The sequence below is a fragment of the Chionomys nivalis genome, chromosome 8, assembly GCF_950005125.1.
Source record: "Chionomys nivalis chromosome 8, mChiNiv1.1, whole genome shotgun sequence".
NCBI classification, from domain to species: domain Eukaryota; kingdom Metazoa; phylum Chordata; class Mammalia; order Rodentia; family Cricetidae; genus Chionomys; species Chionomys nivalis.
Genome location: NC_080093.1, coordinates 40,217,125 through 40,243,297, shown reverse-complemented (window position 1 = coordinate 40,243,297; position 26,173 = coordinate 40,217,125). Strand labels below are relative to the sequence as shown.

Below are 26,173 nucleotides of genomic sequence, written 5' to 3'. Positions count from 1 at the left end.
ATATGGTGGCTTTATAAAATTTGCTCTCTCAATTAGATTTAAAAGCATCTTAATACAGATATTTCCCATAAACATTATTGTTAAGTCTTAGACATATGTTAAGATCTTATATACCAGACTTCAGAGACTTAATAAGACAATAAAGGATGTAGAGTAGCGCACAAATAGTTTTCTTTTACGTTGGCCACATGTTGTAACGATAATATTTGGATATACTGGGCTAAGTGAAGTATTTTATTGAAATCATTTCCCTTAGAACTTTTCACCCTGTTTAATACAGCTACTGGCACATTTACAATTCCATACATGGCCCTCACATTTCTGCGGTGCGTTCTGCTTTAAACTGTTCTTTGAGAAAAAAATGAAGAACTAATTACGTACCAGATGTAAGCAGTTCATAAACGCCATCAGACTTTGCAAAGTAGAGGCTACTTTCACCATTTTATAATGAGAACAATGGAAGGCAGCAGCGGTTAAGTGACTTGCCCGAAATCACAGTTAATAAATGGCCGGAGAGGATTTCTACCGCACCATTTCCCTGTTCCTTTATGAAGAATTAAGTGGGGGACAGGAGAGATGGCTCAGTTGGTACAAGCACTGGCTGTTCTTCCAGAGGACCCAGGTTTGATTCCCAGCATCCACTTGGCAGCTCACCACTGTCTATAACTCAGGCTCAGGGGATCTGGTGCCCTTTTCTGACCTCCATAGACACCAGACACATACATGGTGCACAAACATACATACAGGAAAATACATATGCATAAAATAGAAATTAAAAAGAAGAATGAGGAAGTTGAGTGGACTTGTATTTATCAAGATTATCAAGTACTAAGAAGCAAGGCTCTAAGTTACTAAGAGCATTTATGGAAACAAAGAAGAATGACACAGGCAATGATAGGTGTAAGTTACTCATCCACTGATGAGTGTCCGGGGTACGAGCCTGGTAACTGCCTACACTATGCCCCTTCAGTTTGGATCACACATGGAAGGAGTGAAATACTCTGCCACTACCGAAAGGAATCCACTATCGAGCGCCACCTCCATGCAAAGCCACAGGACTCTGCATAAAAGCGGCTGATCTTGTCCTTATGACAGAGGCTTCACGATGTCGTTTGTGCTGCAGATTGCTCTCTTACGGTCTACCGAATATCCACTTTGGCCATGAGCAAATCATCAACTGGAGGAAAACACCTCCTGGTGTTAAATCTGTGTGCACACCGCAGATAGTCTAATGGAACTGAACCTGAGGTACTTAAGATAAGCGAATGGCTGGGTGTGTGGAGAGAAAGAATAAAGATAAGAGAATAACTTTCCACCACTGAGAATTGAATCAGGCAGATTAAAGAGTATTTACTGGCACTATCTGCCCAGTCATTCTTGACTAGCACAATGCAAGTCAAAATGGATAAGGGATGCTTCTCAAGTGGTCATTTTACTTTTATCCGAGCCATCTTTCTTTTACAATTTTTAATATTTTTGTAGATTTATTTATTTTGTGTGTTTGTTCCAACTCCATGCATGTATGTGAACCATGTGGCTGCCTTGTGCTTGTGGAGATCAAAAGAGGGCATTGGATCTCCTGGAACTGGAGCTACAGATGGTTGTGAGCTATTGTGTAGGGGCTGGGGCTCGATCCCCAGGTCGGCTGCAAGAACAGCAAGCGCTCTTTATTGCTGAGCCATCTCTCTAGCCACCAAATCTTCTTGACAGAGAATTTACTTGGTATATAATCCTTCCTTAGCTAAGATAGCATCCCATTTCTTCCCAATAATCCAAATAACAGGGAAGCGCTTCAGTCAGGGTCAAGCCTAGGGCAGACGGAAGAGAACGGTTTCCATGCTGACTCTCACGGTTTCTGTCCACTTCGCTCGGCCCAGGTCCCTGACGGTGGTGTCTCTCGCTGGATCTCACCCTCTTACCTTAAGCCGCCCTTGCACTCTGTGCAGTTGTGGAATCCAGTGCACGTCTTACAGTTCTCGCTGCATTTCTCACAAACGTTCTTCTCTGTCGAAAAGCAAGGCAGCACAGGCATGTGTCAGTCAACCGCATTCCATAGGGAATGGAAATGTTCCAGTGTAGACTCATGTGCCCTCTCCTGCCTATGGGCTCATCTGGAGGCTGCATTGAGAAGTTGAGGCAGCTGATGGCATGAACTGTTACCCCAGGAAGCACCAGACACTTGTGTGACATGATGCGGACAGACTGTGGGAACTCAGCTGAAAACGTTACAATTCTTCCAGCTCTCTTTTCAAAGCAGGGTTTCCTGGCGTGACAACAGGAAATCTCCTTCAGGAAGTGAGGGCAATTTTGCTAAGTGATGAAGGCGATGCTGTGGACATGGGGTGTTGGGCCTTCTTGCTCAAGGCTTTTAAGACCATCTGGTGAGCGTGGAAGAAAAGGGAATAGGTACTGAAGATTTCGAGGTATGGGCTTCGTGTGTCATCTCCAACAGTGCCATGGTAGACTTGGAAGGAGGTGGGAGGTTCTTCGACTTCCCACAGGGCAGGGAACCCTGACTGCTCTTCGGGCTGATGAGGGAGGGGGACTTGATTGGGGGGGGAATGGGAGGCAGTGGCGTGGAGGAGGCAGAAATCTTTAATAAATAAATAAATAAAAAAACCAGTGCCATGGAATGGATGTAAAAAAGATTTTGTTCCAATAACACCTATGTTCTGTCGAAGTGCATTAGTTTGAATGCATACACCATAAGTTTTCTTTTTTTTCTTTTTTCTTTTTTGGTTTTTCGAGACAGGGTTTCTCTGTAGTTTTGGAACCTGTCCTGGAACTCCCTTTGTAGACCAGGCTGGCCTCGAACTCACAGAGATCCGCCTGACTCTGTCACCCTAGTGCTGGGATTAAAGGCGTGCGCCACCACCGCCCGGCCACCATAAGTTTTCTTATTCAATTACAAACCCATGTCCACACTGCAAAAGCCCAGCAAACATGATGGCTTTATTATGAAAAATAGTGATTTGGCATATTTTTACTTTTAGCTTTGTTAAATTTTTGCTGAAAATTGAGTACATGCTCTGTTATGCCAGAGTCTGTCTATCCGTCCATCTGTCTGTCCACCTCCCATCTAGTGTTGTTCACAGTCTTCTCCTCTCTCTGCTCTTTAAGTGCTGATGTTCATAGAGGATCCATGGAGATGGATTTCCATATGGACCTACTAAGAATTCTGTATCTTTCAGTAAGAAATGCAAAGCCCTTAGCAGTGTTCTAGCAGCCTGTAATGTGACATTAAGAACATAGGTTCTGGCCTTGGACCTGAAGTCACAGGCCTGGGATTTGCATTCTGCAAAAGCTCTTCCAGTGGGCAAGTTCAGTGTCTCTGGACTCTGAGCTCTTGAGTGAAGAATCTCTCAGCTTATCTTGGCAAGTTAGTGGGATTATCCAAGGGGAAAAGATCAACTATAAATCATTGTGAATGTGTTCTCAGTAATTATGAGTAGCCATGGTCATACCTGATCACTGTGTTGTATGTAAATGGGCTTACTAGAGGGAGAAACTGTAACCAAGGCAATAAGAGAGACACAGGGACCACTTGAACCGATGCCATATGGTGGCTAAAGTAACCAAACAGCCTCTTAAGAGTCTACTCCCAGGTTCGTTAGAAAGGAACAGCCTGCTGGGTGCTCGGTGACGGAACACACACTTAACACATGCAAGGCTCTCTAAGAAATACCGTGTGTTTCTGTGGATCTCTTACGACCCTTCTTATCTTCTAAATTTTCCTTCCCTATCAAGGTGGAAGTCCTGTTCCAAATTTGGAGACAAATAAGAACCTCAGGAGAATCCCTATTCTTCCCAAGGGTGGAATGGGGGCCTGATCTACATAGAGAAATGGCCACTCTTGAAAAAAGAATTTCACTTCTGTAAAGAATTATTTCTTTATGATTACTATGTATATGTGTGTGAACGTGTGTGTGTGTGTGTGTGTGTGTGCGCGCGCAGGGGAGGTCAGAGGACAATCTTTGGCAGTCTAATCAATCTCTTCCACTCTGAATTCTGGGCATTGAACTCAGGGTGTCAGGCTTATATGGCAGGCTGACCCATCTTGCAGCCGGAGAACTCCAGTTCTGAAGAGGCAAGACTTTTGTCCAATAGTTAGAGAGAATTGTCTCAGGTCGTGCAGCAGCATGACACTTCTGTGCCATCATAGACTGCGTATGGTGGGTGACAAATTATCTAGAGATCAGAAGTAAAGCCAGAGACGCCTACAACCCTGGGAAGGCCATACTGAAGCAAAGTCTGACCACAGACTAATTACCTTGGGTCTTGCCTATTTATTAATTACAGCTAATTAGGGCCAACCTCTGAGAAGTTACACATTAATGTACGGATTGCTGTTTAGTATAACAATGATGTTCTGGCTGTGAGAAATAAATACCTCCACCCCAAACCTGCTTGTATTGCCATGTTTAACTTGGTTTCATCTCCCTTTTTCTTTTCCATGCCTCCCTTTCTTGCTTCCTTTACTGTCTTTCTGTAGAATTATGGGTCTGTCTGTGTGTCAGTACATGCATGCGAATGCAGGTATCCTCAGGGTTTAGAAGAGGGTACTGGATGCCCGGACACTGGAGTTACAGGTGTTGTGAGCCATCATAAACACCACTCAGGTCCTGTGGAGGACCTGACCCTCTGACCCACAATCTTAACCACTGAGCCACCTCAGCAGCTCCATAAAAGGGTTTCTTTTCGCCTTTCCTAGGGGACTACAGTCCTTGATCATCTCACAGCCCATTCTCCTTTCGCTTGTTTCTTTATGTCACTTTATTCATTAATGAGTGGAATGTCTCTGACACATGTCCACGCTACATTTCATGCTTTGGAATCTTCTCGCAAGCCTTGTTTGGTTAATGTGCAGATGTGAGCAGGTCTGACTGCCATCCTTCCTATCAGACTGGCCCCCAGCTGGCTCCTGGGAACTTGGATTTAGGGAGAGTTTCCATCACTCTGATGAGACTAGCTAATACTGTGAAATACCGTCAGCATGGTTGACGGTGTGTGCTGGGTAGAACAGGTAGCGTCTACCTGTTCAACTCCTAATGAGGACTGGGGACTCGGAATCTCTACTGGAGATATTTTGTATTTCATGCATGCTATCACAGACGGCTGTGTGTGTGTGTGTGGGGGGGGATTAAGTATGTGTTGAGTGCGCACTCTCAGAATCATGGTTCTAGATTCCTGTAGACTTTCCTAATTCTCTTTGCTGAGTTGATTCTGCATCCTTCTGCTTTAATAAATTCCAGCTGCAGTTATATCTCCAGCACTATGAGTCTAGCAGTAAGTCACTGTGGTGGGAAGGATTGAGAGGGTCCTTGGCTACAGGTAGTTACAGGCACCTCTACACAATACTTTTGAAGTATCTCTTTAATAAACTGGCTAGGTTCTGTTTGGTGCTAAGCAAAGTCCAGATCCCATGCATGGAGCTACTCAAATAAAAACCTTTTCTTTTTCAAAACCAAAATACTAAAAATCAACTCACTGGTATCCTGGTATGACCCATCAGGGCACTGAGTAACACAGCTGCTGGTGTCTTCATTCAGAAAGTAGCCATATTTACAGGATAGGCACTGATCACCGTGGCTGCCGAAGCAGGACTCACAGTTGGGCGCACACTTCCGGCACCTCTTCTTGTCAGCATGGTAGTGGCCAGGAGGGCAGCTGGAGACACAGATTCTGCATTGTGGGATGGCAAAAGAAATGGATCCTCATCAGTACTCAGACCTCAGCATTCTTGTGGAAAAGCTGACGGCTGCCTGCTGCCATCAGGTTAATTTTCAAGTGGGATGCCCACACCAAATCAAATCAAATCTGTCTGATAAAGCTTCCTCCTGGGCAGTCAGTCAGAGGAGCATTGCAGTTAGATTGTACTACATCCACTAAGCAGGTATTTCGTTGTCTGCTAGCATCTACTCACGGTCTACCTTTATAAGAGGAGTGATAACTGTAGTTTGAATCTCAAGGACTCCTTGTTGTGCTGAATCAGAGGGAAAACAACCATGAGCTATTCCTTTATGGCAAAGTTCATTAAAATAAGGTGTTCTGTCCACTTCTGTATGAAACCTGCATATGGCTTGTGTGTACATGTACGTAGATGTGGTGTGTTCTTATCTAAATGGACACACACACACAATTTTGTTCACCAAAAACTTCCTTTAAAAAAAAAACAAAACCAACTTTCTTAACTGTCTATAACTGAAAAGAAGACTTCACTTATTTATTTAAATATTTATCGAGCACAAATTACATACCAGACATTTTGGTTAGTTCAACAGACAGAACAAGCACCAAGATAGCTTAGAACCTTCCTCCTTGAGGTATTTAACTTCTAGCATGGATTTAAACAGAAATCTGACCTTTTCTGTGTTTGCTTAGGTGTCTGAGCACTGTTTCTAGAGTACAATTTTATCTGAAAGTGAATGATAAGGTGGGCTGGGCTGGAAAGGACATGATGTTGGTCAGATGGGTTTTGTGTGGGCAGGCATTAGCCTGCAGCTTGAATCCATAGAGAGTCATTTGTATAGCTAGGCAGAAATCAGGGGCTAAGACGCACAGGCTCTATTTTAATGTCTAAAGTGGAAGAGTAAAGTAAGAACAGAGACCAGCATGGATGGTTGTATGTTAAGGAATTTAAACAGAAAGTATATGCCTGACCAAGGCATGTCCAGGAAGGACAAACATAACCAGTGTACCAAAAACTAAGGGACTAAAAAGTAAAAAGGACACAGGGCTTCAGACAGGATGATTAAGTTAAACAGATATATTTTACATCATGGTGGCTAGGGTTAATAGCAACATGTTGTATACTTGAAAATTGCTAAAAAGGTCAGTTTAGAATGTTCTCATTACAAAAATCATAAGCATGTTGTGAAAATAGATATTAAATAGCTTTAGTCATCCTACAAATGTACAACATCAAGTGGTATTCCATAAATATATGTAATTTATACTTGCTAATTGGTAAAAGAAAGAACTAAAGGAGAAGACCAGTATGCTAAGTACACAGCCGATCTCATTTACCATGCCTCCAAAAGTAAGAAAGCATTTGCAGGTACATATATATGGCATATATTCTGCATTAACCTGATGCAATTTGGAATCACCTAGGAGATACACCTGCAGATATGTCTATGAGCATGGCTTCCAGGGACTGAATTGTAGACCCACCCTAAATGTAGATAGCACCATGCCATGGCCTTAGGTCCCAGACTGAATAAAAAAGGAAAAGGGAGGACGCTGAGTACCTACACTGATTCGAGTCTGAGTGTTGATTCAATGTGGCTAACTGCCTCATGCCCTCACCATCGTGCTTACAGTATCTTGATGAACTATAACCTTCAGAGTGTGAGTCAAAACAAACAGTTCTCAGCTGGGTGGTGGTGGCACACGCCTTTAGTTCCAGCACTCAGGAGGCAGAGGCAGGTGGATCTTTGTGAGTTCGAGGCCAGCCTGGTCTACAAGAGCTAGTTCCAGGACAGGCTCCAAAGCTACAGAGAAACCCTGTCTCGAAAAATCAAAAAACAAAACAAAACAAACAAACAGTTCTCTGGTTTACTTTTGACAGGTATTTTGTCCCAGCCAGAGGAAAGCAACTAATACAGAAAATCAGTATTATAAGTGGGATTTTCTGCTGTGATAAACCTGACCTCATAGTATATAGGACGGTAAGGGGAATATGGAAGCATTTGGAAATTCAGGTTGCCAAAGCCCTGAAATGCTCTAAGGAGAGTGTATGGGGCCACCCCCATAGCAATTTACCAGCCAGAATGCTGAGAGAAATGCAGGCACTGGAGGCCAGGTCCTGATGTTTCAGAAGGAAATAAGGGCTCTATGGGAACCTGCACGAGGGTCATTTACATAGCATTCTGCCTGGGTACTGAACATTGGCTCAATTAGAAAGTTTTTTTTCCACAATATAATATTTTTATTAATTCTTTGAGAATTTCATAAGTCCACTCTCCCACACTTGCACCTCCCGAGAAAAGCCCAATTTGTTTTTCCCAGGGACTCATCAGAGCAGGGTCAAATTATTCTAAATCTGTAAGTCAGATCTTATTTCTCTGCTATTTAGCCTTCCATGATTTCCCATTTCAACAGAATGTGAGCCAAAGTCATGAGCTATCTCTTTTCCATGTCTCCAAATCTTACCTTAATTACCAACATAATAGACTTTTACGTTGTTCTTTTTTTTTTATTTTATTCTTTTTTAATTAACCTTCATCTGGCGATGGATCGAGATAGAGACAGAGACCCAATTTGGAGCAACGGACTGAGCTCTTAAGGTCCAAATGAGGAGCAGAAGGAGGGAGAACATGAGCAAGGAAGTCAGGACCACGAGGGGTGCACCCACCCACTGTGACAGTGGAACTGATTTATTAGGAGCCCACCAAGGCCAGCTGGACTGGGACTGAATAAGCATGGGATGAAACCGGACTCTCTGAACATGGGGGACAATGAAGGCTGATGAGAAGCCAAGGACAATGGCACTAGGTTTCGATCCTAATACATAAACTGGCTTTGTGGGAGCCTAGCCTGTTTAGAAGCTCACCTTCCTGGACCTAGATAGAAGTGGGAGGACCTTGGACTTCCCGCAGGGCAGGGAATTTGAACTGCTCTTCAGTATCCAGAGGGAGGGGGAATCGAGTGGGGGGAGGAGAAGAGGAGTGGGGAGAGGGGGAGGGGAGTGGGGGGAGGGGGCAATATGTGGGAGGAGGGGGAGGGTAATGGGAAACAGGGAGGAGGCGGAAATTTTAATCAATTAGAAAGTTTTTTTTTTTTTTTTTTTTTTTTTTTTTTTTTTTCCCCCGAGACAGGGTTTCTCTGTAGCTTTGGTGCCCGTCCCGGAACTAGCTCTTTTAGACCAGGCTGGTCTTGAACAATTAGTGTTAGGTGGAGGAACTGGTTAAGGCAGCCTCACGTGCATGCTGGGATGTGGCTACTGCTTGCTACTCTTAGTCAGATGGACGCTAGCAAGTGCTAAAAGATGTAAACAATGTGCCTGGTAAGAGAAGCAGACAAAGGGAGTTTCCAACCATCACTAAGGACAGAGGTGTCATTGCTTGAGAGGGCTTGGTCCTTAAAGAGAAACCTTAAACTTCTCGGTGGAGCAACATGAAAAGGGCCATTAGTGAGAGATCCTGCTTTTGCTCAGGGGTGGGGGTGCAAATCTGTGTGAGAGGAGGCTGAACTGAGATGATGCCCTGAGAACAACGGACTTAGGGACATGTTTGCATTATGTTTAACTGCCAAGTCACACAGGCCACTACAACTGTGGGAAATGGGGGTCAAACTACATTTCACACGCACACCAGAACTTGACGCATCACTCACAATGTTGGCCTTTCTGGGCAAGCATTACCATGTCATTGAGGCTTCTTTCAAGGTTCTAGAAAGCTACCGAGGACAGTCAGAGTAAGGCAAGATCAAATTCTCTGCAAGGAGGCTCCGAGAAGTACTGTGAAGCTAGGAAGGTAAGGCCTAAGCTGCAAGGGAGACCCAAGGATGCTGGAGATGCCAGGACCACGGGATAGTCATGAAAGAAAGCTACAGCAATGCGTGGAGCCTTTTTATGAGAAAGGAAACTGTTACAGGTGGCAGAAGTGGAGAGGTTGGTATAGCCAAGACTGTTGGAGCTCAGTTTGTGCCAAGGGACACAGACACCAGACATAGGGCTGCAGAATTCCATGTTTGCTCTACTGGGTTTTGATCTTGCTTTGGTCTGATCTTTGTCACACACCAATTCTTCAATTTTGAAATAGAATATGAATTCCATGCCATTATATACTGTAAGTATGGAACCTGGTTTTATAAGGGATTGAAGTTAAGAGTAAGTATGCAAAAAATCTAAAGAGACTTTAGGTTTTTGAATACTATTAGTTTGTTAAGATTCAGGGATTCTTACAGATATAAGAATGTAATGTACTTTAAATTATAAGAGGTTTATGAGTCTTGAGGATCGGAGGTGGATTGTTATTATTGACAGTGATATGCTGTAGTGTTGAGTTGACCAGGTGTAGACCTGTGATGATTAACCTGCACTGCCAACCTGGAGAGACTTCGAATTAGCACTGGATATGTCTGTATTTACAGATAGGTTTAACCTACGAGAGAAGATACACTCTGAATACAGACAAGATCCCTGGATTATTAAAAAGAGGGGAGAAAAAAGCAAAAAGACACCTGAGCACCAGAATTGACCAGAATTGTTTTTCCATAATGGGCATGATGTGATGTGACTGGCTCCTTTTGACCCAGCTCCCATGCTTTCTATGCCAGGATGGACTGCATCTCCTCACACTGTGAGCAAAATCCTTTCCCCCCTTAAACTGCTTCTGTCTGGCGATCTGTACAGCGACAAGAAAAGTGACTAGTAAATACCCCGATTTTTCACTGTGTGAATCAGTATGGTTTTCACCCACGAGAATGACAGGACTGTCAGGGGCCTCAGCAGGGACATCCTTTCTGTGTTTAGAGCCTGGTAGAGGAACCAGGAAATACAGCATGTCCATGCGTATTCCATGTGGTTGGCCCCACAGGAATGCCTGGGAAATAAGGGGCATGCTTTAGGGTTCATGTGAGAACATGGCTTGTCTCTTACCTGGTGTTATTTTTCAGCTTGTAGTAGTAGTGTAAACAGTCATTGCAGTGGTCTGGTCCTGGCCCATCACAGCCAACCTCACTGCATTCAGCATCACAGGGACCTTTCAAAAAGTGATTAGAAGTTAGAAAAAGGAAATGATGCTAGTAAATCAGTTTAGTCTTGAAGTTGGAATAGAATAAGATATTTTAGCCCCTTGCCACCATGTAGTGACAATTTCTTTAAGATGGATAAACAATGGTCAATGTAGCTATAATCTCAAGAGTGAACTGTTGACTGAAGCTAAACCTCAATTGCTGAAGAGACAAGAATAAAAGTTATAGGCATGGTTTGGTATTTATAATACATATGGTAGCCTTGGGGCTCTGGGAGAGACAGTAAGAAGTTGGAATTCAAATGAACTGTTCCACTGTAGCATAGTTACTACGCATTGTGAAAAACATATGCTATTTATTGAAAAATGAGAAGTTAGATAGTTGACAAAAAACTATTACTTAACACCAAGAGTAGATTTTGTATCTGGTGTAAGGTCACTAAAGCCATTGAGTATCTCTGAAATACTACAGCCATCATGAAATATCATTGTGGCATATGGCACAAACTTATCAGCCCCTAGTCTTGGATTACAAAGCACAAAAAGATTTAAATTTGTGTCGCACCAAAGGTCAAAGGGCAGCTCAATAAAAGAGATGACATATAAATTCAAAACTGCAAAGGAGACTAAAGAAGTCCACACCTGGGATGAAGGTTCCCAAGTTCTTGTGCTATACTTCTTCTTTGTTATTATATGAGGAACAATTCATAGTAAGCAAAAGCCATGCTGGAGGGGTGGGCTGTGCTGTGATTGACACTGAGCTTTCTAGTGGCATGGGTAATTGAGGTAAGTGTTTACTTCTTTCTTCTTGGCCTCCAACTTTTATGATATTTGGCTTCATCATTTTCAAACCCCTTCCCACCAGAGATTCTTGTGATTTTGAAGATCAATACACAATTTTTTGAAATATGCAAAATGTAGGTGAAGGGAATCACAAGCGCTTGATTTCTTCCTGCTTTAATGAAAGGGATTTACTGCTAAACCTCCCAAGGTGTCTTTTAGCCGTTAGAGAACTAGGTTCTGTGACTACTCGGTGCACAAGTATAAAATGCTAGAACTTAGGAAGAAGAACTTGGAAAGAGAGGTGCTAATCGCCGATGAGAACCTGACTGTCTAAGAGTTGTAATGGCTTGCACAGCATCACATGTCTTGGAAAGCTGGGATCAAGAAACATGCAGAGGTCTGGTATAGATCTGTTTAAAGGAAGCGAATCATGTATTTGAAATGTCCTCGTGGCCTGAATGGAATAAGTGATTTTCAAATGCTGAGGGCTTGAAGGAATTACTGACAAATTCCAAGAGTCATCTGACAACACTGTTTATTTCTCTTTCCCCAAGAGTCTTAAATTGATTTCCAAATTAAATTTCACAGCTAGTACAACTTGGGACAGTTCAGTCATCTAGCTCTGTGCACCAGGGGAGTAGGTATCACAGTCTCTGAGAGTCAGTGAAGCAGTCACCTGGGCCTCTAGTAAGACTAGCCTCTAGTGAAGGTTTTACACACACACACACACACACACACACACACACACACACACACACACGAGAAAGAGAGAGAAACAGACACAGAGACACAGAGAGAAAGATAAACATAGTTAGCCCTAAATTTTCACTAGATGCTATTTTTATAAGTTTAAAAATCCCATAAATATGTATTTGTGATTCGTGCCAGGGGTCTACGTATGGCAGGCTCATGTGCTATGCTCTTCCTTTTGCAGTCTTAAATTGCTCCAGATACAGTACAACATTGTGAATTTCAGGAGAAGGGTGACAGAAAATTGACTTTGTTTTCTTACAAATGCCAACATCATTGCTTTAGAAATGTAATCAGCAAAGGGGAAAGGATGTGTAATTCTGCTCCGAATTTTAACATTACCAAACCGCAATCTGAATTTGTTAAATTTGGGATGCAAGAAAGAATAAAAGCTTATGTAGTATTGTGTTCCATTTATGAGGTTGGATACCCTTTCTCCTGTCATAGAAGATAAAATGGTTTCTAGTTATAATATAAACAGTAACATGACAAGCTCAAAGCAAAAACAAAATGAGACAAAAGCTGACACAATCTTGCTCTGGTTAGCTCATTTGGTCTTAATTTTCCAAGCATGTTATTGACCCCAGAATACTACCTATTTACAATAAAAGAACCCACTGCACAGTTATTTTGATAAAATAATTAACTAAAAATATTTACCTCAGCATCAAGAGAAAATTCCTGAACTACAAGAACAAAACACCTTTGTTTAAAAATTCAGCACATTTCTATGCATAAACACTTTTCTATTAATGCTATGTATCATATTTGGCAAGAGCAGGGTGCCCCTAGAATTGGTTGCCAATGCAACAAGACAGGATTCAGAAATAAAAGTAAAAAAAAAAAAGTTTAGAAAATTGACTTTAAAACATGCAAACCAAATAGAAAAGTGGAATACATGATTAGTTAAAAGACAAAGACACAGTGGGGTAATAGGCTTCCTAGTATACATAGTGGAACAGTACGGGCTATTTCCCACGACAACGGCAACGAGACAGACCAAAAACAACAGAGTATAACAATAAGAAGAAAATTATAGGAGGCTAAATGATTCCAGTAAAATGAGGCAAGTTATAATTTATATGGAAGATTAATACAAAAACAAGTCTTTCCATGAGACTGCATATAAATTTCAATTAAGTTCAAGTGGGAAACTCAAATGCGACTTTCGTCATTTAATAGTTCATCTGAAGACCGGGGGACAGCGATCTTTGTAAAAACTGGAAGTAGATGTGTGACAAATATTAAAATAGGGTATGTGCTCACAGCACGCCAGGCCCCCAGCACAGGAGAAGAAAGGCGAGAAGGGGAAGGAGAAGTTAGTGGTTCTGTTTGATTTTGTGAACTTGATACATGCAGCGTTATCCAGGAAGAGGGACCTCAGGTGAGGAACTGCTTTCTATCTGATTGGTCCCTGGGTATGTCATACAGCATTTTCTTGACTGATGTGGGTGGGCCCAGGCCAGGGTGGGATGTTCCATCCCTGGGCAGGTGGGCATGGGGTGTATAAAGTAACAAACTGAGAAAGCCAAGGAAAGCAAGCCTGAAAAAAAATCCTTCCTCGTTGGCCTCTGCTTCGGTTCCTGCCCTAACTTCCCTTCTAAGTGAACTATAAACTACAAGCTAAAATAAAGCCTTTCATTCCTTCATTGCTTTTCATTCTACACAGTAACAGAAAACAAAGTAGGGGGGGGAAGAGAAGAAAGAGAAAGGAAATAAAAGCCATAAAACAAAACTGAGAAAGATACTAGAGCAGGTGATATTGGTTTACGAATTATTATGTCGATGACTTAGAAATGATGAATTATCAGAGACCTTCATATAAGAACTCACTAAACTGTTGTAAAGAAAGCATCAGAGTTGGTAAAAGGGGCAATTGCTCAGCCAATGATGTACATTTGTTTGGAAAATAAAGTCAGTTTCAATCTGCCTTGTACACACCAAACCAAACCCATCCAGATGGAAACAGCCAACTGGAGGAACATAAAATGATTACCAAGACAAAGCATGTGGATATTTCCCTGATATTAAAGGGTAAAATTTCTGAAAATAAGAGTGATAAAAATATTCTATCTGAAGTATAAGGCATGCCCTCTATTAGTGATGTCTGTGAAACTGCATAATAAAAGTCACTTTGGAAAGAGACAGCCGAGGGAGACAATGTGGAAGGCCGCAGCTTACTGAGTTCTTAGAGGCAGAGAAGGGAACGGCCAACACCTTGACTAGAAACTGGGCAAACCAATGCAACAGTTAATCTTGAAAACTACAGAGAAAGCATGTTCAGTTTTTTATGAGCAACCAAATCTATAAACATTTAAAAACTAATGTGCACACAAAAATTTGAGGAGGAAAATATTTCAGGCCATGGATAGATGCTGAATAGAATGTATACCATACCACATCTTTGAAGCATATACCATTACATCAATTCCAGCATGTCATTCCACATGCCAGGAACATGCCTGAGCTTTCCCATGTCCAACTCACCCGCATAATCTTCAGCACCATAGTCATCCGTGGGATCTTCCACTCGGCTGTAGCGGAAGCGCTCTACTTTGGGAAACTCATTCGTTGGGGAGTAGGGCTGCACAGATGTGCCATAGAGGACCAAGGACCATTCTTTCAATTTACCTTGAGAAACAGGAACCAACACAGAGCATGAGCAGATAATCTCAGATAGTTACTTCTTTATGTTACTCCTTCTCAAAAGAAAGGGCCACATTGGAAGAGCGGCAAGGCCGACAGGAACCATACCCGATGCAACGGGAGAAGTGCACAGTCCTAGCATCTACAGAACCAAGTATTTCCCAGTTCACATGCCACACATTCACTGTGTACCCACAGCAGGGAAACTGGGAGATAAACATCCTTCCTATAGCGGGATCAAGGGATGAACTGCAAATTATGAATATTTAAGAGATTACTAGCTGTCTAGGGAAGACTTCATTACTTGGGGTACAGAGGTCTTACCTCAGCGGTTGAGATGTTTTTGGTGGTGTCCGATGTGTTAATAAGAAAAAACAATTCTTTTTGCCACCTAATCCCATAATCAGTTGTTCGGTATGTGTATTTAGATGATTCTAAAAATGTCTGATGTGCAGTCATTAGATATGCTTGGCTATTTAAATGTAAATGAACTAAAGTTAACTAAAAGGTTCAGGTCCTCAAGATGGCATCGAGTCATAAATCCATGGCCATGGATAATAAACTACATCATTGCAGAACATTTTTCCTAGATAGTGTAGGCTGTAGGGAACCCCTTACTCACGTGTTACCCTAATAACTCAGTGGTTCGTCAAGCTAGACATGGGTGGATTTTTTTTTTCGGTCTATTGTAGGTACCATATCTCAGGTCGAATGGACTATTTTTCACCTGAAGAAAAAGTCACACATGACTAGCCTAGGAAAAGTAATAAAACTAAGATTATTCTGAATGCATTTTATTTATGTGATTTTTTTTAAGTCAAATAATCTTTTAAAAACAAAAATATCTTTATTTCACTAATTAACTAAAACGTATATGGGCATGTGTGGAGGTCAAAGGACACTTTTTGTGAGATAGTTCTTTCCTTTTACCATGGCGGTTCTGGGGATTTAGTTTAGGTAGTCAGTCTTGATAACAAGTGCCTTTACCTAGTGAGCCACCTGGCCAGTTCCAAGTCCAAGACTTTCCAGCTGAGCCACCATAAGTTTAGAACCACAGATATGCAGTTACGCATTCAGGTTGTTGAACCTATGTGTTGAGCTGGTAGAGTGTGGGTTTGTATGTAGTCTGCTCTTGGCTACCTTTTCTTTGTTAATTGCCGTACTTTTCACAAGCTGAAGGCTGCTGGTGTCAGAATTTTAAGCAGCATGCATAAGCACTGGGGAGAAGAGAATGCCACCGGGTGTGGGTGATTTATTTGATGACTTCTTGTCTCTGCTCTTTCTCAGAGTTGGGACTACAGGCTTGTTCCTGGGGTTACAGGTGCCAGGATACCCAGCTTGTTAGGTGTGTGCTGGGATCTGAGCTTAGGTCCTTATGATTGTACAGTGGCACTCTTAACTGCTAAGCCATCTCTCAAGCCTCCTCCTGGATGCACCATAGGGTTCGGTCTCCCTATTTATAGGGCCTTAGATCCTACGTGGCAGTATAGAGCTGTATACATGGAACAGTTGAGGGTCAAGATACTCAAACCATAATGGTCCAAATGAATGTCTCCCACTTCCTTGACAGGCAGGCAAAGCGGGGGTGACCCTGAGCTTTGCCCCAACTTCTCCTGAGCTCCTCTGCTTTCTGCAGCTCACTATATGTGAGTTACAGTCATGGAATATCTCAGTGGTCATGTTCTTAGTCAGAACATAGCTGTAAGTCCTGAAGTGTCTCTCAGGTATGACCCTTCTGCAAATGGACAGAGCACCAGGGAAGGCAATACCGACAGCTGAAGAGGGGACTATGGACGGGTGGGGAGCTGCATGCTTACTAGCAACTTGACTCATTTCTGAGTCAGATACTGCCAGTGTCCTATCGTGGGCAATTCACGCTCCCCCTGTCTGTGCATCCCTTTATTATATGATGAATACACACACTGGCATGAAGGGGGTCAACTGACCTGCAGCTATAGAATCTTAGAGGGCTGGAAAGGATCCCGTATGGTAATCTCCAGACTGTACAATTAAAAGGGTTTTCTTTTCTTGTGAATTAATGTGCCTATAATGAAATTTACAGCATTGTAGGCGAACAAGCTTAGCTTTTTACAATCTACAGAAAAGAGGGTCAGATGTAGGTGCTGCAGGATTTGTGTTTCCTTGATACCAAAATGTTTGCTCTTTGCTCTATGCTATTAAATTATCCCATTTTGTTGAGGACTTGAAGACTGGAAGATGCACAGATAATCCAACGTGTGCATGAAATGACTCACACACAGAATGGTGACGCCGCTCCTGGAGTTCTGTCAGGGCATGGTTGTGACACATCCCTCACGGGTTTATGTGCTGAAGGCCTGTTCTATACACAGCATGGTTGGGGGAGTCAAACCTTTAAGAGGTGGGGTCTACTGGAAGGTAGTTAGGCTATGGGGCTTCAGCTCCATGGATACATTAATGGTGGTCTCTTAGAGTGAGTGAATCCTGAAGGGGTGGATTAGTTCTGGAGCGAGTAGGCTGCTAAATGAGCCTCCAGAACTGTGAGGTAAAAGACCCTTTTTTCTTTACGAGGTAACAGTGTCAAACTGTTGTTATGACCAAACCAATCTGGTAGCGCAAGTGGGGAACAGTCTTTGGCTCAAATGTAGTCCACCATTTCCTTCTACAACACGGATGGATTTGAAATGATGTCTCACCTGGAGTCTTGAAATTCCTCAGCTGAGATGGAGTATCATAAACTTCAAGGATCCAGTCACCAGCAGCCCGTTCTCCCCAGCAATGAATGGTCATGAACTCCCAGTTCTTAAACCCTTCCATGGAATGATCAAAAAGCCTGAAAAAACCATAACATTTTTTGGTGTGTGCATTAATCAAAAATATGCTGAGGGGAGAGCCAAAAGCATGATCAGTCGTTGGTATTTATCAGCATCCGTGGTCATATACTAACTGTCTTCATCTCGGGTATCACCAATGGCCAACCCATAGAGAGCAACACAGTTCCACAACAAAGAGGCAGGCCAGGGTCTAGCCATGTAGCAAACTGGAAGGGCTAGCCAGCCATTGAGGGAACAGAAGTCTGGGTTAAGACTCTGTCCACAAGACTGATAGCGAAGTGCTGAGTGTGCAGAGCAACCAGAGTCTCCCATACTGGGGGTGGGAATGACAAATGGCACCCAGACTCTGGAAAGCAGCTCCAGAGTTCCAATGAAGTTCAAAGAGCACTCTACACAAATGACCCCAGCCATTTCTTTTCTAGATATTAATCCACCTGAACTGAAAACGTAAGCATAAAAAAACCCCTCCACATCATGCTTGTAACTGTCAAAACCTGTAAAGGCGACCCAGGTTAGGTTTCTAGCACCCTATGTCTGTAACTCCAGTTCCAGGGGATCTGATGTCCTTATTTGGCCTCTAAAGATACCTGTCTGCATTTGGGACACATAAACTCACACATAAACATATATATAAAATTAACTAAAAATCAAGTTAATTTCAATGACCACCGACTGGTAGATTTATTTATTCATTTGTGTCTGTGTGTTTGCACCACATTTGTGTGTTGTGAGGCCAGAAGTTGGCACTAGCTAGCTTCCACCACTCTCTGCCTGTTACTTTTGAGGAAGGCACCCTCCTGAGTCAGGGTTTGAAGTTTTCTCAGCTAGGCTGGAAACCAGAAAGCCCAGTGATCTTTCTGTCTCCACCTACCTTGGAGCTGGGGTATAGGCATTGCTGGAATAACTGGCTTGATACATGGGTGCTGGATCCTAATTCTGGTCCTCATGACTGGAGAGCACATGGTCTGAGCTTCTGAGCCCTCTTTGAAGCCCCCATAAACTGGTCAATAAGCAAAGTATGACATGCTCATATGAATTTCCTAAACACCATTTGACACACAAAAAGCCAGATGCAAAGACTATGTGCTATATGACCCAGGCCATACACATCCTAGAAGGGGCAAGAACTGTAAGAAACAGTTCTTGGGTACCTGGGAGAAGACAATGCAAGAAGCAGGGGAGGATGCTTGCGAGTGAGAGGTTTCGGAAGCAGTGGTGTGCAGTCATGCAGCAATAAAGATTTGTCAAAACTCATAGAGTTTTTCTTATAAAAGTTAAGATTTTTATACTTAGAAGGCCAAGGCAGGCAGATCTCCATGAGTTCAAGGCCAGTGAGCTCTAGGAGTCCTAGTGAGACCCTGTCTCAAAAATAATAAACTAACCAACGAACAATAACAAAAAAGCAAAGTTTCTGCTTATTAATTTCATTTGAGCTAGAGTTTCATCTGGAATCCCAGTTGGGATCCTTCTCTTCTGGAGCTTCTAATTTGTATAAGTTTTATATCCCCTTATCTGAAATATTTCTTCTATTTGAGAGAATTAGAGAGATGTTTCCTGTGGTGTCATGTGGAGGATACAAAGCACGTAGAGCAATAAATTTAATGGAATCTTTACGAAGAATCAAGAGGTATTAAGAGCTAATGTATAAGTGAGCACATCAAAAATAGGCATGTCATGCCAGGTGGTGATGGCTTTAATTCCAGCACTTGGGAGATAGAAGCAGGTGGATCTCTGAGTTCAAGGTCAGCTTGGCCTACAGAATAAGTTCCAGGACAGCCAGGGCTGCACAGAGAAAAAAAAAAATAGACATGTCATTTATATAGCCAGATAACAAAGAAGTCCAAAAGATTACAAAGATTTTGAGAAGATGGAACACATGCTGGAAATTTGAAAAATTGGGCTATGGACATATTTTCTTTTAGTACTTCAAAATTATGTGTACCAAAAAAAAAAAAAAAAAAAAAAAAAAAAAAAAAAAAAAAAAAAAAAAAAACCCGAGCGTCACAGAGGCAAAAGGGAAGGGACATGTCTCTGGTTACACTGTCTCAGGTTACAGGTCACTTCTGCCATTTGGCTGGCTCTTCGAGTCACCTGGCTCTTCGAGTAAACAGGTAGCCATGCGGCCTTCTATGCAGATCTTCCCTGGGAGAAAATGTGTATTTCCAGAAAACCAGAGAGAACTGCTCCCATCTCCTTAAAGACTATTGTTAGAAACCCGATTTAGGAAAAGAAACATTGTCAATATGTTTGGGATTCCCTCCAAAGTGGTAGCTGTTTCCTAAAGCTGCAGGGCTCAGAGGCATGCATTTGGATTGTGTGGGTAGGTAAGTGGCTGACTTAGCAATATTTCCTAGAAAAATCAACGGGCAGTAAAATCACCACCCACGTGCTCCTGTGCCTTTGTAAGAAAGAAAGGGGCAACCAAGTGGTGCTCTTCAGCTGTCCCATGGTCAATAAGTGATTTCAGAGAGCCGGAAGGAAACCGAAGTCAATGGAGCCTCTTCTGGAGGATAGCTTAGCTTTTGGGAATATGCAAATATGCTTCGTTACTGGTGCAGTGAATGGCTGGCAATAAACCCAATCTTCCTGCGAAGGCCTCTCATCCTGTCTTGTCTCAGTCACTGTATGTTACCTGGTTTAACTTTCTGAACAGAGAGTTGATAGCCCCTAAACAGGACCCACATGACATCCTGTGCCTTTTTTCTTTACTGGTATCTTCTAAACAGGAGCACCTCCCCACAGTAATTGTCCCTCACTAGAACAAGGAGGATGAAGTGATTCCACAATTCGCTGAACAACAGGGTTCCTCTCACGAGTTTATGGCTTAAAACTAGACATCACCAAGAACTTCTCGGGTCATTATGTGATTGACTTACACTCTGGTTTGATCTTTTGAGACAGGATTTCTCTGTGTAACAGTTCTACATGTCCTGGAGCTAGATCTTGTGGACCAGGCTGGCCCCAGACTCACAGAGATCTGCCTGTGTTGAGATTAAAGGTATGTGTCACTACCACCAGGCGTTTTGCACTCTTAAAAGGAGGATGTTTGTAAGTTATCAAAAGGGACCAGCTTGGAAGCAGGGACCAGAAGCTGTCTCAGATGCTATCGGGGAATATTGGGAGGGAAATATAGTTAGAACGACTCCTTTCTTCTATGTTGCAGCCCTAACTTGAACTCTAATTAATCCATGGAGTTTACTGTGCACCATAGGCAAGTTGTCACAGACTATTCCTCCAAGAAGGAACTTGAAAGCAAGGTTCAAACAGTTTAGACAGGACATTGGGCTCACAGCCGCAGATCAAAACTTGCAAAGGAGATTTGAGGCCACTGTCTTGCTTCCAAAACCTCAGTCAACTTTTAATTGTTTAGGGGTCAGTTCCTGGTTGGCTGAATTGGCAGGCACTGTGTTCCTTCCTTGTGATCCTTTCTTGAAATCAGTCCCTTGCTGCTGATCATTTTCAGATCCCATTTGGAACAAAGAATTAATGCCAAGTAGAGATACTTGTAATATCACCTTCAGACAACTGTTTCAAAGTTGAGATGTGTATTTGCTTTGTCTGGGCATATATGGTCAGGCATTTTCCTGGCCTCTCCATTTTACAGATTTGTGATGTTCATTAATTTCATGTGAATCTAAAAGTCAAGGAATGAAAAGGCAGCTAGACACACGTTGACATTCTGCCAAGAGCTGGTGGGGAATGAGACAGACAAAGATTTCTGCGTCAGCTAACTGGGCATGTACATCAATCTTACCTTGGCCTTCCTAAGCAGCAGTAGTTTAAATGGGATATATTCTGGTTTTGACTCAACATTTGGATAATTTTTGTCTTTTAGCATTAGCATTGTAATTAAAACTGCATTTCTTTCTTTTTTAGTAGGAAAAGTGAATGCAGCTTGTAGACTAGCTTGGCATTGCAGGGAGTGTATTTTGTCTATAAAATAAATATTCAGCTGCAAAACCCCGTTAAAGAGATTCTAATCGAGGGTTTTTTTCCTGGCCACCCCAGAAGTCTAATGCCCACTTTGCATACCTGTGCTGTGCCACCAGCAGACACAGATGACACTCCAACATTAGCAGTGTATATAAGATGGTAACAACAGAGGTGGTGTGCTAAAAGCCAGAGCAGATTATTACTATGTCCAGATCCGCTTCTGCCATAGCCCAGAGAAGTCAGCTCTGTCATGATTGACTTCCTAATTGTGGGCTCAGTGAAATGAGAGGTGCAACTGGCACAAATTACACCCACTTATTAAGATGGTGCCCAGCCTATGCTGGTGAGTGGTTTTCAAACTAATTACTTTGGATGAAGCCCGCTAGAAGAGTCTGCCATTATGTGTAGCACATCAGGAAATAACTCATATAATTAGCAAGAGATTTTTCCCCCCTCCTTTCATTTAAGAGTCTAGTCAATATATCACAGCTACAACAAGCTTCCAAGAAGGTGTGGCAGCCAAATAACAAGGCATTTTATGGGTACTGGAAACCGTGCATTATAATTATTTCTAAGACTGAAAGTGGTCCTAATTTCAGAATCACCATCTACTATTCAAACAGTATTTATCATTACAGTTCAACATCAGCCTGTGTTCTTGGAAGGGCTTTCTTTCCTCTTTTACTTTGTAAGTGCTTTGTCACAGTTTGGGGTAGAGGCTTATTGACAGCTCCAAGTTCTCACCACGCTCAAGTATATCAGATTGTTTATGATATTGATATTTAAAACATGTTATTTGCTTCCTTCTTTTTCTTACTGAAAATGTTTAAGAAATGTTTTGGGGGCGGGAGAGCTGGTTTGGCAGTCCGAAAGGACCTGAGTTAGGTGCCAGCACCCATGTTGGGTGGCTTACAATCACTTGTAACTCCAGCTCCAGGGGCTCTAACACCTCTGACTTCTATGGGCACCTTACACACATATACATACATACATACATACATACATACATACATATATATATATACACACACACACACACACACAATTAAAAATTGTCAAAATAATGTCTTTTTAAAAGGAACTGTTTTTGTATTAGTGTTAGAGAGGTTCTGAATATCTAAACGGAACTATCCCCCTAAAATGTCAAGTTCCAACAAGCATATTATGAAGTCCTTCATTAGCCCCTACACATACCCCCTTTGGTGGGTATCTGGGTATATGAAGTGCCTCCTCTTGCAGAAGACTGACTCCATTAGAGAGTACATGGTTCTTCTTCAGGAGTCTGTTTTGCATTGTAAATGCCTTTGCAAATTACTTGCGCAGCATCGGAATGATACCACATTTAAGCTATTTTGTAACACAAAACCAAGAAAATCTGGGTGATCTTTTAAACTGGGGTTGAGGGGTGGTCTACTGATAGGCGGATCTAATCTCAGCTAGCTTATTAGAAATAGGGCTTCTTAGACCTCACCCTTAAACCACAGAATCAGCCCTGTGAGCAGGGCTCAGGCATCAGTGTTGGATAAGGCCCTGGCTGGGTGTCTGGAGAAGCACTGTCTGAGTAGGGTACCGCTTGTTAAATGCTTCCAAGCTAGGCCCCAGTTAAGGACATACTTATTCAACACTTGCACCGAGCTTGGGAGGCAGAGAGTAATGCATCTATTTCATGAGGAAACTTACTTCTCGAGATTCAAACACAGACATCAGTGGGATCAAGGGAAAGCCCGCTCTGTCTTGCTCTGAGTGAAGGTAACAGGATCATTGCAGAAGTAGTGTTTTACTGTGGGCCACAAATACATTTATACGCCATGATGTCTACCACTGTCACCAGTTTCCCATTGAACATTTAGGGAGGACAGTGACAAAAATGTTCAAAGTTTAATTACTACATTTTATACACAATCATTGGGTTCTGCAGGCTGCAAAATGTAACTTCTCTCTCCTTGAGACTCTAATTAGAAGCAGAGATACGTTTCCATAATCAAATTTAGGAAGGGAGGCAAAGTTTCAGCTTTCATTTTGAGGCCAAAAACTGGAACAAAGAGCCAGCAAATTAAGCTAAGTCTAAAATGCAGTTTGATGGGAGGGGATGTCTGGAGAGGAGCTGTCCATAATTCTAACATGTCTAGTTGATGGAAGAATTTGGTGAGACAAGGTTCTGTTCAGAAACTCTGTACACAGTATTGTACACAGTATTTGAAAGTGCTCTGTAGCTCAAATAATAAAAATCCAGAGACAGATATTGGGGTTCAACCTGAAGATCAGAAAAGCAAAGCAGCCAGCCACTTGCTCTTACCTCTACCTCAGACAGAAAATGGGCGAGATCCTGTTACCACAAATCCAGAAAACTCCACACCCCACACCCACACTGTACATTCCACTGAGTTCCTGTCTCTTCCCCCCTTATATTCCTCTCTCCGCCCAGCCATATCACTCCTGCCTCCACCTCCCTCGTGCTGGGATTAAAGGTATGTGATCCCAAGTGCTGGGGTCACCTTTGTGTGAACTTTGTTTCTCTTTTAGACAGATTCAATCTTGTGTAGCCCAGGCTGGCCTTGAACTAACAGAAATCTGTCGGCCTCTGTCTCCCAAATTTTGGGATTAAAGGAGTATGCCACCACTCCCTGCCTGTATGGCTGACTAGTACGGCTACTTTGCCCTCTGATCTTCAGGCATGCTTTATCTATTAAAACACAAATAATATACCACAATAGTGCTCTCATCTAAGAGTTTTCAAAAGGTCCAAGAACCGCCAGCTTCCCTTCAACCTTCCAGATTCTGTTTGGAGTAAGCCATGTGCTCTGAAGTCAGTTTGGCTTTTGAGTAGGCAGGGGATAGTGGCCAAGAGGCAGGGATGGCAGGAGAAGAAGAGGTTAAGACACGGCCATTTGCCCACCCCAAGACAGTTCTGCTGACCCGTGGCTCCAATCTACGAAATCACCAGTGGTGGCTTGCCAGGGGAGCCCGCTTGCTGGGCTAATGGGGCCCAAAGCTCAGACTGGCCTGGAGTTCTGCGTGCGGCTGAATGCCTTCCAGCACTGGGCACCTGCAGCTGCTTGGGTGAACCATTCTCCCAACAGCTGTTCACCACAGGAGCTGCCCATCAGTGGGGTCAGGGAGGCACTGAGGGGCTCCTGACAGCCCACACAGATGTAACTGTACAGCGAGGGCTTTGCGGACACCAAACTGTCCAGGAACCACAGTGGTCAATGGCTAAGTGACTGGGAAGAAATTCCTCAGTGAATTGAGAGTCTGTGGGGAGGCTCACAGGACCATGACCTGGAGAGAGGCCCTAGGGTCTAAGCTGCTAGCAGCACTTTGGCTTCTGTAGTGGGCTGTGAGGAAAACCTGGGTGGAGGGACTGCTTCAAAATCCTGAGGCAAGCTGAGCACAGTGGCTCATTTGCCTTTAATCTGAGCACTCTGGAGGGACAGGTAGTGGATCTGTGAGTTCAAGGCTTGCCTGGTTCTACGTAAACACTTTCAGGCCAGCCAGGGCTACACAGTGAGAGCCTATCTCAAAAAAAAAAAAAACAAAAGAAAACGAAACAAAACAAAACCAAATTGAAAACAACCAAACAAACAAAAACAAGACCAAAAAACCATGGAGAGTTTTCCACAATGGCAGCCAGGTTAGTAAGCAGGCAGGGTGAGCACGGATGAGATGGAAAACCTCTGCCACCCGAGGAGTACAGGTGACCTCGAAGGGCCTGGCTAGAGGAACTTTGCTTCAAAATTATAATTCCTACTTTTTAATTGTAATCCTTGCTTAGAATGCTCCATTTTGCTTCTCTATTTTAATTAATTAATTATTTTTTGAGACAAGTCCTTGCTATGCAGTCAAGGCTGGCTTTGAACTCACAATTCTCTGTTCTCAGCCTCGCTAGAGTTGGTGTTAAAGGTAGGTACTACCACGCTCTGCTAAGGTTCGTCACATTCAAAACACAGGCTGGATGTCTGGGTGGCCACGACTCACTCTTCTCAGGAATAATCGTGGGCACACAGATGCCTTCCAAATCCTGACAGAGTCACCTCTTCCTTGAGGCAGAGAATTGTCTTGGAGACCAACATGAAGGACACCAGGAGCACAGCGGGGCTTTTCTCCACTCCTCTCTACCCCTTTATGTGCCTGTTCCCTTTCCCCCCACTCTGTTCTTTGCAGTCTATGCTGGGACTCTGCTCTGAATTTGGGCCAAGTAGATAGGTCGCAAGGTCTCCCAGCCAAAAGTCAGAAACTAAGAGACAGTGAGGAGTGATTTCCTGTAATAAAATGGAGTCCTTGGACTGTGTCAGGTGGAGAGAATGGCAGAAGAAACCATCCTTCTTTAGCTGCCTAGCTCTGAGGGATATTCCCAGGGAGAAGTACAGAGGTGCCATGGGTGGCTTTGGGGCCAGGAGCACTATTTCACATTTAAAGGGCCTGCTACTCAGAAGAGTTTAGGGGGAGCTGGAGACGATTGCATCTCATCACAACGTTTCTGTTTCTCAGTGACTCCAGCTCTCTCCAGGCTGCTCCTGCCTTCTGATGGAGCATGTCCTCAGGACTCAGAAG

At 43.0% G+C, this 26,173-nt stretch overlaps 1 protein-coding gene across 2 annotated transcripts in view; it reads right to left on the bottom strand.

Annotated features, from left to right (window-relative positions):
* The window catches only part of Pcsk5 (proprotein convertase subtilisin/kexin type 5), a 409,270-nt gene that overhangs the window by 128,550 nt on the left and 254,547 nt on the right, over positions 1–26,173 (bottom strand). For both annotated transcript variants that reach the window (XM_057777813.1, XM_057777814.1), the window contains exons 13-17: positions 17,552–17,688; positions 14,718–14,861; positions 10,604–10,706; positions 5,489–5,682; positions 1,920–2,004 (exon numbers count right to left, since the gene is read on the bottom strand). In XM_057777813.1, coding sequence (XP_057633796.1) covers positions 1,920–2,004; positions 5,489–5,682; positions 10,604–10,706; positions 14,718–14,861; positions 17,552–17,688 — 663 coding nt within the window. The remainder of the gene's footprint in view (positions 1–1,919; positions 2,005–5,488; positions 5,683–10,603; positions 10,707–14,717; positions 14,862–17,551; positions 17,689–26,173) is intronic.